The sequence below is a fragment of the Crotalus tigris genome, unplaced genomic scaffold (assembly GCF_016545835.1).
Source record: "Crotalus tigris isolate CLP2741 ecotype Arizona unplaced genomic scaffold, ASM1654583v1 scf7180000018371.15429387391:27106975, whole genome shotgun sequence".
NCBI classification, from domain to species: Eukaryota; Metazoa; Chordata; class Lepidosauria; order Squamata; family Viperidae; genus Crotalus; species Crotalus tigris.
The window spans coordinates 21,671,431-21,687,271 of record NW_024096970.1 but is presented as its reverse complement, the minus strand read 5'-3'; the positions used below and the strand labels follow the sequence as shown (position 1 = coordinate 21,687,271).

Sequence of the window (15,841 nt, the reverse complement as noted above, 5' to 3'; positions counted from 1 at the left end):
AAGTTTCGAAAGTATGATAATTCATTGATATTAAAGGTGCTTGTCTCTTTAAGAAGAGAGTCTTAGACAACAGCAATGATCACTTTAGCTTTGGAAATGACCCCAGAATTTGCCCTGCTCCTTTCATGTTGGATGCAAGAGTACTTGGGAATGAACTATTTCCTTGGGGGAGGGGGTGGAGCCGAGCCTTTTTTACACACCTAAAGCAGCTACTCCAATTGGTTCACTCCAGATCTGAAACCAGTTCCAGTCTGGATGTGGGACACAGCTGTGAAAGTGGAGATTGCTGCGCTTCCTGATTCAGAATTTAAATGTCCAGGAAACAGCCTTGCAGTGAGACCAAGGCAAGGAGGGAGCGGCTTAGAACTGGTTGGTTTGCCCAACAAGTAAAGGTGAGTTGGAAGAAACTTCTAACGTTTATAAACTGATTTCTTGAGGGAATGTGGCTTAAACCCCTATAAAACTGAGTTGAGTTGAGGACTCTTCAACTAGACCAGTACAAACTCAAGCCAAAGCCAAGGAAAATGGAAAGAAATGGGGATTATGTGGTTCAAGTTGCAACTCTATGCTGTTAGTAAGGCAAGAAGTAGAGTTGCAACTTGAAGTCCTTGGGATTTACAGTTGAGTAAAAAGTTTGCGCATTGCCATATTAATCCTGTCGCCTTGGAAAGCCACACCAAGGAAGCTTTCCTTCAAATTGGCCTCCATGCGATTGGCTTTCTAGTCCAGCCCTCACTTTTTTTTTCTTTAAGTTCTCCCTCCATGTGCAGCAGCAGTCTTTGTTTCAAGAGAATGTCTTAAAGCAATTTCATGGGGCTTCTGGCTGCCCTCTTGTGGGATGGAGTTAGCCTGCTTCGCTGTCTCTTGAACGGGGCCCCTTTTCGTAAGAACGCTGAGCAATTAATTCATTTCCATGGGCGTTTTGTAATTTTGGAAAAGGCGCTGGTTTCAGCGTGGTGGATCTCTTCCCTTCCCTTCCCCTCCCCACCACCTCTGTTTTAGATTGGGCTGATCAGGAGCTCATCAAATTCATTCTCAGGTTAGTTTCTCTTACTCCTCCTCCATCTTTTTTAAAAGATCCCGCTTCGGATTTCCCCGCCTTGCCCTAGATCGGAGCGAGGGAGCATTGCCGGCAGAGGGAACCCGGCTTTATTTTATACCTGGGCCGTCGTTCGTGACCTTATTTAAGCGTTGCTCTTGGACTGCGAGGAGGGCGGCATAGAAAGTGCCATTTCCAAGGCCTTGACTGAGATTTGTTTTTTGTGGTGTTGCGGAATGTTTTTTCTTACTTTGAATTCCAAACCGGAACGCTTACCTGGCCGCACAGTAACGTGAAAAAAACCCCTTATAATTCGACTGACTCCGGGATAACGCCCCCCTCCGAGATAACTTTTTATTTTCTGCACTTGATTTAATGTGTAGTAATGTTTGGTCTGCAAGCAAGTTTGATGTAGTAATTTCAAAGTCTGAGAAAACCTATGAATGCAGTATTGTAGTTATATATTTTTTTTAAGCAAAGTTGGTGCTACACAGTACTGTGGTCCTTTTATACTAATAATGAAACTAGAGTGCTGAGTTTAGGATTGAAATACAAGACATGGATATTCTTTTAGGAAAATATTTATCCATATCCTATGAACTACTACCGCCAGGTGAGAATTATTATTTGCATAAACTATTGAAAATAATAAAATAGTTTGTGCAGGGCGGTAATGCTTCATAGGATATGGGTGTGGATATATAGTTTTCCTAAAGACTATCCATGTCCTGTATTTCAATGAAGTATTGTAGAATTAAAAATGTAGATTTACTAAGAAATGTTTTTAGGGTATCTTGAAAAATTAGATAATATAAATAGAAAGTTGCTTTATTCTGTAATTCAGTATTGATTGATACTGGATGCCATTTTACCAGTAATTAGCACAAGCATGAATACGATTAATTGCAAAAAATAGCCTATGTAGAGTTTTCAGAGTATATAACTTTTGTCAGGTATTCTAGAACAGTTATTTATCTGTAGCATTAATACTTAGATAATAAGTTAAATGGTTTACATTTAGAAAGATAATCTAATAATTATTACAAGTTAAGATGTACTTTATTCAAACTATTCTCCTTGGTCTTTATTTCCCGATATCACTATCAATCTGTTAATTTTTTTCAAGCTATGGAACAAAAGCTATTCAAATGCAATGAAGAGCTTGCTTGTAACTTTAAGACTAATAAAATTATTATGATATGATAAACTTTCACATGTTTCCGGATGCTTTGTTTCTTTGCAGCAAGTGATATTGCTGCCATCACACTAGAAATTATTAAAAAAATAAAACAACTTGAGGTGATTGAAACTTCATTGCATACTTGACTATTATTGCACTATAGTGTCCATGTCTGGTTAATAGATCACAATTCCAATCCAAACTCCGAATAGCCACAATAATGTTAATATACTTTAAATAATATAATTATTTTTCAAGCAAAGGGTTTTCCTCTACTATATAGTGAAGATATATGGATCCTTTTCATGGAATCATAAGGTTGGAAGGGACCTTGCCTCCAACCTTCTGCTGAAGATAGGAACCTTATACTATCCCAGTCAAATGATTGTCCAGTCTATTTTTGAAAACCTCCAGTGATGGAGCATCCATAATCCCAGAACGCAAGCTCAGGTTGCATTGATTCTCACTATCAGAAAATTTCTCCTTAATTCTAGGTTGGATCTTTCTTTAATAAGTTTCCATCCATTATTTCTTGTTCTGTCCTTTGCTGCCTTAGAGAATAAGTCAATCTCCTCTTTATGACAGTCCCTCAAGAACTGGAAGATAGTTATCATGTCCCCCCAATCCTTCCCTTCAGTAGACATACCTGGCTCCCTCAACCATTCATCATACAATTTAGTTTTCAGACACTTTACCATCTTTATTGCTCTTCTCTACACGCTTTACAGGGTCTCAATATCTTTTTTTAATTGTGATCAGAACTGGATGCAGTATTCCATGTGTGGTCTCACCAGTGCAGTGTAAAGCAATACTATCACTTCTCGTCTTGATGTCATCTGTTGATGGAACCTAGGACTGCATTGGCTTTTTTGGCAGCTGCAGCACATTGCTGGCTCATGTTTAAGTGGTGTTCCACTAGGATACCTTGATCTCTCTCTCAGAGGTAATATTGTTGAGCCTGGTACCATCTGTACCCGTACATTATTTTTTTTTGTGCCTAAGTGCAGGACCTTCCTTTTTTCACCACTGAACTGCATCTTATTACTTGGGGCCAAGTGTCAAGGGCAAGGTCTTTCTGGATCTTGAGCCTATCTTTCAAAATGTTAGCAATTCCCCTCAGCTTGGTGATCTTAGTATATGGAACTAAAGCTCGAAACATAGTTGAGAAAATATGGTAGCACTTTTAATTCCAGAAGAATAGTTTAGATAAAGTTTCTGCCTTCCCTAAATGTAACATTTATCTCTGGAAGAGAACTGTTTATTTTATTATGCTACTAGACAAATTAAAATGACACTCATTGGACAGAAGACTCGATAATTGAAATACAGTTTTAAATTCTCTGATGGGAATAGTGTTTAACATGGCTGAGAAGGAAAAAGAAATTGTAAACACTTGAAAGTTTTGACTGCCTGGAAAAAGAATGGGTGGTTTATGTAATAGAAGTTTTTGAATATTGCACAATTGGCAAGTTTCACACATTACATCAGGTCAAAACAAACCGCATTATGATTTAATGCAAAGTGTGAGCATAGTTTCTGACTGGGATCCAGACTTGCAAACTGAATCTTAAACAAGAAACTTGTTCTTTTCTGTAATGGAAAATTTGAGGGATTCATTGACACATAAACCTGTAAACTTAACTTACTTCAAGTTGTCTGTGTGTCCTACAGAGACAATAGTTAGACAATACTGTGGATGCACAAAATAGCTGTGGATGCACACCCATGTGGATGCTGGGAACACCTTTTAAAGCAGCCATGTAAGCTTGGCAAAGGACATGGCTACATTCCTACTTCAAGGAAGGATATTTCATTTACACTTCTATGCGTTGTGAAGCATCTCTTTTTAATGTTTTGCAGCACCCTGTTGTCCAGTACCGCATGGTGAAGTTAGGAATGGTGTTAGATTTCACTGTGCCTTTTGTTCTGTAGTCAACTTCATCTCCCATCAGCTAGGAGATGGGTTGGTATTAGTATCAACCTTCAAGGCCTACATTGTTTAGACTAAGCCCAAAGATGCTTTTCCATTATTAACTCACAAAATGGATTGCATGAACTATATTCCCAAAATTATGAAGACACCATGTTGTTTATGTCTATCTCACAGTTTGTTTTCACAAGATTTTTTTCCTTTGAGCTAAATATTTGCCAACATTTTTGAGAAGGGTTCTGTCACTGTATTGGTCTTAGACATCCTAAAATAATGTTCTTATACAGTACTTTCCTGATGAAGAAAACAGAAGGTATGAAATCTTATTGTTCTTCAGTTCTTCTATATTTTTTATTTCTATAGTAAGGCTTAACATATATTGTTATATAGATGATTGGAATGGCAAAATATAGCAGGTTAAGACTTGCACTTTTTGTGAAAAGTCAGAAAAATATATGTCAATACTAAGATCCCCTTTTCTGACTTTTCTAATCAGATCAGCAGTTTTTAAGATCAGCAATTTTTAAAGTCTACTGGAGGATTAAGTCTTTGATCTTCCCTTCTCCCATTTGTATTCTCCTTTTTCAATCTTAAAACAAATATAATTCTAATATTTTCAATTATAAATGATTAAATATATACATTTTTCATATTTATGCAGATCGTGATAACAGCTATGTATAACATTTTTATCAGCTTATATTATTCTTATAACCATCATCTCATTAGTTCACCATGAATCCTATTTTCCTAATTTTTGTTTAAGTTTAATTTTCCCTTTTATTCAATCCATTCTTATCAGTCATGATTTTTTCAATGTTAGTCATCTTGTTGTTGTTGTTAATTGCGAAGTCGTGTCCGACCCATCGCGACCCCATGGACAATGTTCCTCCAGGTCTTCCTGTCCTCTACCATCTTCTGGAGTCCATTTAAATTCACACCTACTGCTTCAGTGACTCCATCCAGCCATCTCATTCTCTGTCGTCCCCTTCTTCTATTGCCCTCAATCTTTCCCAGCATTAGGCTCTTCTCCAGTGAATCCTTCCTTCTCATTAGGTGGCCAAAGTACTTGAGTTTCAACTTCAGGATCTGGCCTTCTAAAGAGCAGTCGGGGTTGATCTCTTCTAGGACTGACCGGTTTGAACGCCTTGCAGTCCAAGGGACTCGCAGGAGTCTTCTCCAGCACCATAGTTCAAAGGCCTCAATTCTTTTGCGCTCAGCCTTTCTTATGGTCCAACTTTCACAGCCATACATTGCAACTGGGAAAACCATGGCCTGGACTATACGCACTTTTGTTGGCAGGGTGATGTCTCTGCTTTTTAGTATGCTGTCTAGATTTGCCATAGCTTTCCTCCCCAGGAGCAAGCGTCTTTTAATTTCTTGGCTGCAGTCCCCATCTGAGGTGATCTTGGAGCCCAGAAAAATAAAATCTGTCACTACCTCCATTTCTTCCCCATCTATTTGCCAGGAATTGAGAGGGCCGGATGCCATGATTTTGGTTTTCTTAATGTTGAGTTTCAAGCCAACTTTTGCACTCTCCTTCTTCACCCGCATCAAGAGGCTCTTTAGTTCCTCTTCACTTTCTGCCATTAGAGTGGTATCATCTGCATATCTTAGGTTGTTGATATTTCTCCCGGCAATCTTAATTCCAACTTTTGATTCATCTAGCCCTGCCTTTCTCATGATGTGCTCTGCATATAAGTTAAATAGGCAGGGCGACAGTATACAGCCTTGCCGGACTCCTTTTCCAATTTTGAACCAATCAGTGGTTCCGTGTTCGGTTCTCACTGTTGCTTCTTGACCCGCATATAGGTTTCTCAGGAGACAAATGAGATGGTCTGGTACTCCCATCTCTTTAAGAACTTGCCACAATTTGTTGTGATCCACACAATCAAAGGCTTTTGCATAGTCAATGAAGCAGAAGTAGATGTTTTTCTGGAACTCCCTAGCTTTCTCCATGATCCAGCGTATGTTGGCAATTTGATCTCTAGTTCCTCTGCCTCTTCGAAATCCTGCCTGTACTTCTGGTAGTTCTCGATCCACATACTGCTGGAGTCTAGCTTGTAGGATTTTAAGCATAACTTTACTAGCATGTGAAATGAGTGCAATGGTGCGATAGTTTGAACATTCTTTGGCATTGCCTTTCTTTGGAATTGGAATGTAAACTGACCTTTTCCAATCCTGTGGCCACTGTTGAGTTTTCCAAATTTGCTGGCAAATTGAGTGTAGCACTTTTACTGCATCGTCTTTTAAGATTTTGAATAGCTCAGCTGGAATACTGTCACCTCCACTAGCTTTGTTGTTGCTCAGATTTTCTAAGGCCCATTTCACTTCACATTCTAGGATGTCTGGTTCGAGGTCAGTGACCATCTCATTGTGGTTATCTGGGATGTTAAGCTCATTCTTGTATAGTTCTTCTGTGTAGTTTTGCCATCTCTTCTTAATCTCTTCTGCCTCTGTTAGGTCTCTGCCATTTTGGTCCTTTATCATGCCCATCTTTGCATGAAACGTTCCCTTCATATCTCCAATTTTCTTGAAGAGATCTCTGGTCCTCCCTATTCTGTTGTTTTCTTCTATTTCTTTGCACTGTTCATTTAAGAAGGCATTCTTATCTCTTCTAGCTATTCTCTGGAATTCTGCATTCAATTGGGTGTATCTTTCTCTTTCTCCTTTGCCTTTCGCTTCCCTTCTTTCCTCAGCTATTTGCAAAGCTTCCTCAGACAGCCATTTTGCTTTCTTGCATTTCTTTTTCTTTGGGATGGTTTTAGTTGCTACCTCTTGTACAATGTTGCGAACTTCCATCCATAGTTCTTCAGGCACTCTGTCTATCAGATCAGTTCCTTAAATCTATTTGTCATCTCTACTGTATATTCATCAGGAATATGATTTAGTTCATACCTGAGTGGCCTAGTGCTTTTCCCTACTTTTTTCAATTTAAGCCTAAATTTTGCAACGAGAAGCTCATGATCTGAGTCACAGTCAGCTCCTGGTCTTGTTTTTACTGACTGTATAGAGCTTCTCCATCTTTGGCTGCAGAGCACATAGTCAATCTGATTTCTATGTTGACCGTCTGGTGATGTCCATGTGTAGAGCCGTCTCTTGGGTTGTTGGAAAAGAGTGTTTGTTATGACCATCGTATTCTCTTGACAAAATTCTATTAGCCTGTGCCCTGCTTCATTTTGTACTCCAAGGCCAAACTTGCCTGTTATTCCGGTTATCTTTTGGCTTCCTACCTTAGCATTCCAATCCCCCATGATGATAAGGACATCATTTTTTGGTGTTAATTCTATAAGGTGCTGTAGGGCTTCATAGAACCGGTCAATTTCATCCTCTTCAGCACCAGTGGTTGGGGCATAGATTTGGACTACTGTGATATTGAATGGTTTGCCTTGGATTCGAATTGAGATCATTCTGTCATTTTGGGGATTGTATCCCAGTATTGCTTTTCCTATTCTTTTATTGACTATGAAGGCTACTCCATTTCTTCTGAGGGATTCTTGCCCACAGTAGTATACCTGATGGTCATCTGAGTTAAATTCACCCATTCCTATCCATTTTAGTTCGCTGATTCCTAAGATGTCGATGTTCAGTCTTGTCATCTCTTTTTTGACTACGTCTAGCTTGCCTTGATTCATGGATCTTACATTCCAGGTTCCTATGGAGAAAAAATCTTTACAGCATCGGACTTTCCTTTCACCACCAGATATATCCACAGCTGAGCGTCCTTTCGGCTTTGGCCCAGTCGCTTCATTCTTTCTGGCGCTACTAGTACTAGCCCTCTGCTCTTCCCCAGTAGCATATTGGACACCTTCCGACCTGAGGGGCTCATCTTCCAGCGTCATATCTTTTTTCCTTTTAGTACTGTCCATGGGGTTTTCATGGCAAAGATACTGGAGTGGTTTGCCATTTCCTTCTCCAGTGCATCACATTTTGTCAGAACTCTCTGCTATAACCTGTCCGTCTTGGGTGGCCCTGCACGGCATAGCTTATAGCTTCATTGAGTTACGCAAGCCCCTTCGCCACGACAAGGCAGTAATCCATAAAGGGGGTTAGTCATCTAGATATACAAATTTTTCCATTTAGGTATACCATCCCAATATTTACATAATTTATGTGTTATAAAAATACTGTCCTTCTTGTCTATCTTATAACATCTGATCAGCTTATATTTCACTTATATTTATAAAAGTTACACCATCCCAATATTTTTACATTTCATATATTGTAAAACATACTATATTACTTAAATCTCTTATCCCTCTTGTTATAGGGTCCCTTTATGTTCAAAGTTCTCTATTCTTTTAACCATATTCAAACAAGTATTTACTCACATAATACTCCATCTCGTAGGGCGAGTCAAATCTCTTGATCTGTCTCTAGCCTTCTTCTTTTGTCGAGTCGCTTTCCAAGTTGATATATTCTACTTACCCATTAATTCCTGTGTTTTTGCAAGTATTGTTGGTAATACAGAAGATAGAATAGGTAGGATACATACTTTCTGTCTCCCAAACTCTGATGATTCTCCTGGGAATTCTATAGTCCATTCCATTTTTATTGTTATATCAAAGTCTTGTAGATTTTTTCCTGTTTGTGTTGGATTGTAATTCTTTTCGTTTGCAGCTTCGTCGACATGATCATGTTCTTCTAATTTGTGTTCTGTTATCTGATTTGTTTGTTCCCTTTGCCATCATTTTCTGGGTGTTTTTTAACTGTAGATTTAGATTGGAGATGTGCTTATTTATGTCGTCAAAGTTGTTCTGGATTTCCTCATGGTATAAATCTATTGTCATTTGTATCTGTCATAACATTGCATAAATTTCCTCTTGGAAAGTATTTGTCTTGCCTTGAAATATTGCTTCTGAGGGTCTTTGATGTTCCAGGCTAAATCCTTCAGGAGTGAATATTGAGTGTGGTGTCCTGTCATTTGTTGATAAGTGCATGATATCAATGTTGTCTCTCCCCTTCAAATAGTCTTTCATCAATATTTTAGTTCAGGGGTTAATTATCAATCAGTCAAAATTGCAATTCAGTATGTTAGGCCACCTTAAGTCCTTCCTGTAGATTCTCCTCTAAAAATTAGCCAAGAGCTAAAGTTTTTCTTTAAACAATTCTTAAATTTAGTCAACAGTCCAGGTATTTTACTTTCAGACACTTTTTAATCTTATGGCTGGACCAGTTCTTTGTTCCCAGCAAAGATTTTAAGGTTATTTAAAATTTAAGGGAACAGATTATTCTTTGTTTCTAGGCATCCTGCCAGTTTCTGAGACATTATTGTTAGTGTTCTGTGCTCTGATTCTCTACTAGGTATCAGTAGTTGTTAATTTTCTAGTTTTTTCAGACAAAAAATTATTATTATATATTTTTTATAATTTCATTAAAACCCTTTTGGATGTAGTCTTAACATCCAGACTGTAGTATTTTAAATTTAATTTCAGTCTATTTCTTTTCTCCTTAGTATTAATTTGCCGCTTCCGTCTACGAGGGAATGGGGATATAGTCCCGTCCCTTCACTTTTAGTAGATCAATACTCTCACCAGTTCCAAGCACGCTGTTCACTGATATTCTTGTTCATACTCTTGGACTTCGGCTGCAGGTAGCTTGGGCTAGACACTGATGCCACACTAGCCTTTCTCCTGTTGGGTCGGAGGACTTCCCCCGGATCGAATGAAATGACCTCTGTTATTTTATGATCAACAGAGTGCCCCCCTCCACGGTCACCTCTTCAGGGCAACTTCAGACCTATTTAGTGTCCCCCTGGCAGGGCGAAACTAGCCACGGGGAGCTTTGCTATCCCGCGGCTCTGTGCTATAGCACAAAACTGCAAATCTGAGGCATACTATACCTTATGACTCAGTGCTACATTCTGTAATTTTTTATGAGAAAAGTTTTATAATTTGCAGTGTTTATGAAGAATGGTATTTGGGCCCTGTTTTCAGAACTGAAAATACAAGTGCTGTATTTTGCAAGCAATGTTATATGACCCCATGGTGGCTCTGAATGAAACCATGATGTTACTGTCTCAGATTATTGCAAAATATTGTTAGTTTCTTTGTGGATTCTTTTTTAAATCCTATCCCAGCTAGGAAAAAACAAGCATAATTTTACTACATATTCCTATCTTCAGTTTGCTGAGCTTTCAATGAAACCCTCCTCCCTAGTGAAAGGGAATACTTATTTCCTAATTTTGCAAGGTGTTTGTGATATCCACAATGTTCTCATCTTGCTGTAATTTTTGTATTTATTCTTTACTTTATAAACTACTTCGTGAAGTATCTAAATGTCAGTACAGAAATGCAATTTTGCCTAATCACCAGAAGAGGTCTCTTAAGTCTTGTATTATAGTGCCTTTTTTTTTTTTTTGACTTTGCAGTGCCAACCAAATTGTACAATAGCTAGCTCTCATACTGCAGGTACTGTTACATTTGGAAAATAAATCTGTAAAATGTAAACACAAATGAACTATTGTGCTGAATTATTTATGACAAAGCAAAACAACTTGTTACTGCATTACCTCAGCCTTCCTCAGTCTTCTAGATATGGGCACTTGAATCAGCAGTTGCAATGCTTGCTCTGCATTTGGGTGGCTGGAAAGAATAAAAACTACAGGAGTGCAACAGAGATTTTTTTTTTAAAAAAAACTGATTCTTTCTTTAAAGGACATAGGCAAATATTTGACAAATGAAAAAAATAGACAAATAGAGGATGAGAGATTTTGTTGGATAGACTAGAGTACAGTGTATTCTCCTTTATTAGTACAATGTATGAACAAGCTGTCCTTTAAAGAGCAAAGTTTCCTGAAGGGCAGCATTAAAATGATGAAAAGTAAACTTCAGAATGAGTATTTCTTCATTTAGAAAGCATACATTTATCTTTTAGCATTGCTGTGCTCTTCAGTGAATTTTAGCAGGTTACACTGGTCATATTTTCAAGTGTTAATCCTTCTGTTTAATAGCAAAGTCTGCTAAGCAGGTTCAGGTAGATAGTACTAGATCTTAATTTAGTATATGTTAACAATACTTCATTAAATTTAATTTTATAAATTGTGCAATCCAATGCAAAATTAATCATGGTGCCGTCTTATGGGTATTTACTAGAGAATAAGCTCTAATTCAGTATTCTAACCCACAGGATTGTGTACCAGTTTCCACAAAAAGAGTTCTTAGCTTGGACTTTGTCCTTTAATTATATCTGGATCCTTGTTTTTGATATGGTCTAGAAGTACAGTTATTTGCCAAGACAAAATGGCACAACTGTGCCTCTCTAAGTAATTCACAGAGCCACGAAGGGAAAATCTGTGCAAAACATGATATTCTAATTCTTCAAACTTTTCTATATTTCAGAATGATCCAGCGCCACCAACTAGTTCAGTCCGTGCTCCAGGAGCTACAGGAGGCAACTGAATGCTTTGGGCTAGAGGGATTAACTAGCGCAGCCTTGGAATCTGAGAGGACGTTGTCCTCTTTTTCACTACCCAGCTATTGTGGGAGGCAGTTCCAGGAAGAGCTGGAAGTTGACCGTGTGGCAAAAAGTCTCTACCCAGAAGATGCACCTCGCAATATGTTACCTTTAGTTTGTAAAGGTGATGGGAACCACTTGTTTGAAGCAGCAAGTGTGTTATTGTGGGGTAACACTAGCTTAAATCTGGAGTTACAGGTCCGCACAGCTGTGGAGATGTTGCTTCACAAGCAGTACTATTTCAATGGCATGATTGATTCTAAGGTGATGCTGCAAGCTGCTCGGTATTCTCTTTGTACAGAGGAATCTCCTGAGATGACTAATTTACCTTTGGCCATCCTAGAGGCTATCTTTGATGCTGACATTAAAGCCACTTGTTTTCCTGGCACCTATGCCAACATGTGGCATGTGTACGCTCTGGCATCTGTACTACAATGCAACATTTATTCCATCTACCCAATGAGCAATCTTAAGATACGGCCATACTTCAACCGACTCATCCGACCTAGAAAGTGTAACCTGCAAACCTCCACACTTCACATCATGTGGTCGGGTCAACAGCTTTCTTCCCAGGTTTTCAAAGCTCAGTACTTTGTACCTGTTATGGGTCTGGAAGAGCTGGAACCCACAACACCCATTCCAGAACCTCAGGCTCAGCCTGAGAAGACACTGGAGTTGCTGAACAAGGATCCCCAAGTGACTTACTCCAACCTGCGTGAAAGATACAGCATTACCAAAAGCACCTTCTATCGATGGAAGCGCCAGTCACGAGAGCACAGGCAGAAAGCAGCTGCCAGATTTGCAGCCAAACATTTCTTGCAATCCTGTTTTCAAGAAGGTACCACTGTTCCTCTTCAACACTTCCGACAGCTGTTCCCAGAAATTTCTCGCTCCACCTACTATGCCTGGAAGCATGAGATGCAAAACGCGATCAACCGTGAGGTTTCTTCCTCTTCTGATGTTGCCATGTCTAAGGATCCTCATATGTACAAGCTTCACACTAATCCAGATGTTGCAGCAAAATCTGAAGGTGGCCAGAGCTCAAAAAATCTCCTGAATCACACCAAAAATGGAACTTCCATGCAAGGAGCCAAGTCTTATCTAGAAAAATGCATTTCCATGAATAGTCTTGTGCCATACAGAAACTTTAAACGTAGTTTTCCTGGAATCTCCAGGTCAACGTATTATAACTGGAGAAGAAAAGCCATCAAAGGGAATCCAAATTTCAAGTCTCCCCAACCTCTTTATGTAACCCAGAAACCAACCAGGAATCTGTATCTGTCACTAAAGTCAGGAAAATTGCCTAACATGAAAATGGTCAATGGGCAACATCCAGAGCCCCGGGTTTTCATGCGTATTAAGCAATCTCTGTACAGTTGGCAAAAGCAAGTTCGTAAGTTGGCCAAGAAACATGTTTGCCAATGGAAAATGCCTTTCTGTAAGTTTCGCTTGCGTTATCCTAGTCTTTCTTCTACAACGTATTGGTTTTGGAGGAAAAAAAGTATCAGGGAGGCCAAAAAGCATTGCCTTCCCTCAATAATGGCATCTCAAAATTTGCAACAGACTTCTACATCTTCTGAGTTTAATAGAAAGGCAGAACCTAAATTCCATTCCACACAGCCAAAAGAGTTTGCTCCAGTGCTTGTGGACAAGCAGATACCAAAACCCTACAGCACTACAATTCCAGATTATCAAATGTCTGAAAAAGTTAACAGCAGCATGTTTATGATGGATGTGATTGCCACAGCTCAGTTCAAAGCCCAGGCCAAGCTGTTTCTCCAGCAACGTTTTGAATCAAAGACCTTTCCAACGTATAAGGAGTTCAGAGCCCACTTTCCCTTAACGGCACGCTCCACTTATTACATGTGGAAACGTGCACTTCATGATGGACTTACTCTAGTGGATGCCTAGGGATAGTTAAGATATGCTGTCTCATCAATGAAACATTCTACAAGCAACTATTTTGGTCTTTGTGTATTTGTTACTTTGGTTTCCAGAGGTATACATCCATCTTTCCCCAAGTTTAGGGAAAGGTAGAAATATATTCCCAAGAAAGAATATTGGGAATGAGATATTCTTTTTGTATCATAAAGAAATACAGCTTTTTGTTTAAAGTTTTTTTAAAACTGAATAGACTGGCAAGCTATATGTGAAGAATTCTTGGGTCTATTCTTAACTTTGCATTCTGCTGCTCGAGTTTTCACTGAATTTGACCTATGTTTTATTTAATATGAAATTCTTACTGGGAATCTTTAGGTTTGGATATGTATTCTTTTCACAAGACAAATTATTAGTTTTACTGACCCAACTGATATGTATAATACATGTTGTGGCTTCTTCCAGTATATACGTGTTGTATAAATGCATGTTATAAAAAGAGAGATGCATTAATAATAAATAAAAAATAGAGAGAATTAAGTTGTCTTAAGTGTTTTCTGAAAGAAAGTGGAGGTTATACCTCCAAGACCTCAACTTTGAAGGAGAGATTATAACTTTTCTTTGAGTCTTGAGAGGGAGCTGATAGAGAGGAGAGAGAAAGAGAGAAAATATTACTATCTTTTTCAGAAGATATTTGAGAAAACTTTCTGTGATACAATCTAGTATAGTATAGGGCAGTGTTTCTCAACCTTGACAATTTTAAGGCATATGGACTTCAACTCCCAAAATTCCACAGCCAGCATTGCTGGCTGTGGAATTCTGGGAGTTAAAGTCCACATGCCGTAAAATTATCAAGGTTGAGAAACACTGGTATAGGGGAATATATTCAGTGGACACCATCATCCAGATAAGCATTTTCCTCTTGGCCTACTTTTTGACTTGATTTAAAATGATGGAAGAAAGACTAACCCAGCTCAGCTCAACTTGAAAAGAGAGGTACACAGATATTTCCCTTGGACAGTTCTCATATTCTACTCCAAAATTATCTGTGGAATCCTGCACTATCTTTATGCAGATTCTTGAACACATTAGCAAAACAGAAAATCATTTCCACTCCCAAAAAGGCACTTTTTAGAAGTTTAGATTGTAAGCCCCACAGTCTAATAATGAAATAATAACAGCAATATATATCAAGCTAAGACTATAGGTCACAAAGTCTAATAATGAAATAACAGCAATATATATCATAATTTATTACTCTAAATAAAATAGAGATCCCTCGTATTGGTCACATTTTCAAAATCTGTTTGATGTTATACCCCTAAATGTTTTGCTCATTTAATCATACCATATTTAATATATTCATCTTCCTGATTCATCGTCAATAACAATTTATACACCTTAGCAATAAGATGTTCATTATTGGTACATACATCCTTTTCAAAATCTGTAAAAGGAAAGTTATTCTTGTCCAATTTAAAATTTTCAAACAATTGATCATATGTAACCACTGACAGGTAAAACCCTCCTCCCAAGTTTTCCCTTGTTTTTAAGATAGATTCTCTTTCAATAAATGTTAATAACTCAGTATACTATAGGTCAACCCATTATACCAGGGGTTCTCAACCTTGGCAACTTTAAGACTTGTGGACTTCAACTCCCAGAATTCCTCAGCCAGCAAAGTCCACAAGTCTTAAAGTTGCCAAGGTTGAGAACCCCTGCATTATACTGAACTGTCATTTCTCTTCTGAAAGAGGCTTCCTGTGATGACTTTCAGAGACAATTTTGTTTTATATTTATCAAACTCAAGATGGCGTATCTAACAAAATGACTCTTAAAATCTATATTACCCTTTTATCATATTATAGATATGATAAGAAGAATGAATGGATAACTGATAAGCTTATGTATCATTTAAATATTCTTGAAATATGTAATTTCCATATAGTAGCTATATTTGATAACTATTTGCAGTATGGAAAGATAGATTACATTTCCTTCAATAAGTTCCTATATTGTCAGAGTCAGAATAAAAGTGTGATTTTACAAACTGACAGACTCAGCAGGTGGCAATCTTGTATTGTGAAATTGAGAAATGGTAGTACATATGTATATACACACATATACATCCACCCTTCTGTTATTTTCATTCTCTACATAAAATGCTAAGAAATAATAAGCCAAAGAACTATTTCCACAGAAAGGGATAAATAGTTAGCTAAATAGCTTTAAAAAATGTGGTAGAGGAGGATATACACCAATCTATTTACATTAAAGCTGTACTGCATATGTGGTCTATAGCCAAAATCATGTTTTAGGTGTGGGCATGTTGTTTAATTAAACGTGTATTTTCCTAGGA

General features: G+C 38.1%; 1 protein-coding gene across 1 annotated transcript; it reads left to right on the top strand.

The window, feature by feature from the left end:
- Window positions 1–281: 281 nt before the first annotated feature.
- VRTN (vertebrae development associated) lies at window positions 282–13,945 on the top strand. The gene is made up of 2 exons (XM_039351938.1): window positions 282–392; window positions 11,490–13,945. Exon 2 carries the CDS (start codon window positions 11,491–11,493, stop codon window positions 13,513–13,515), a length of 2,025 nt encoding a protein of 674 aa, XP_039207872.1. The 5' UTR covers window positions 282–392; window position 11,490; the 3' UTR covers window positions 13,516–13,945.
- The last annotated feature ends 1,896 nt before the right edge of the window (window positions 13,946–15,841 follow it).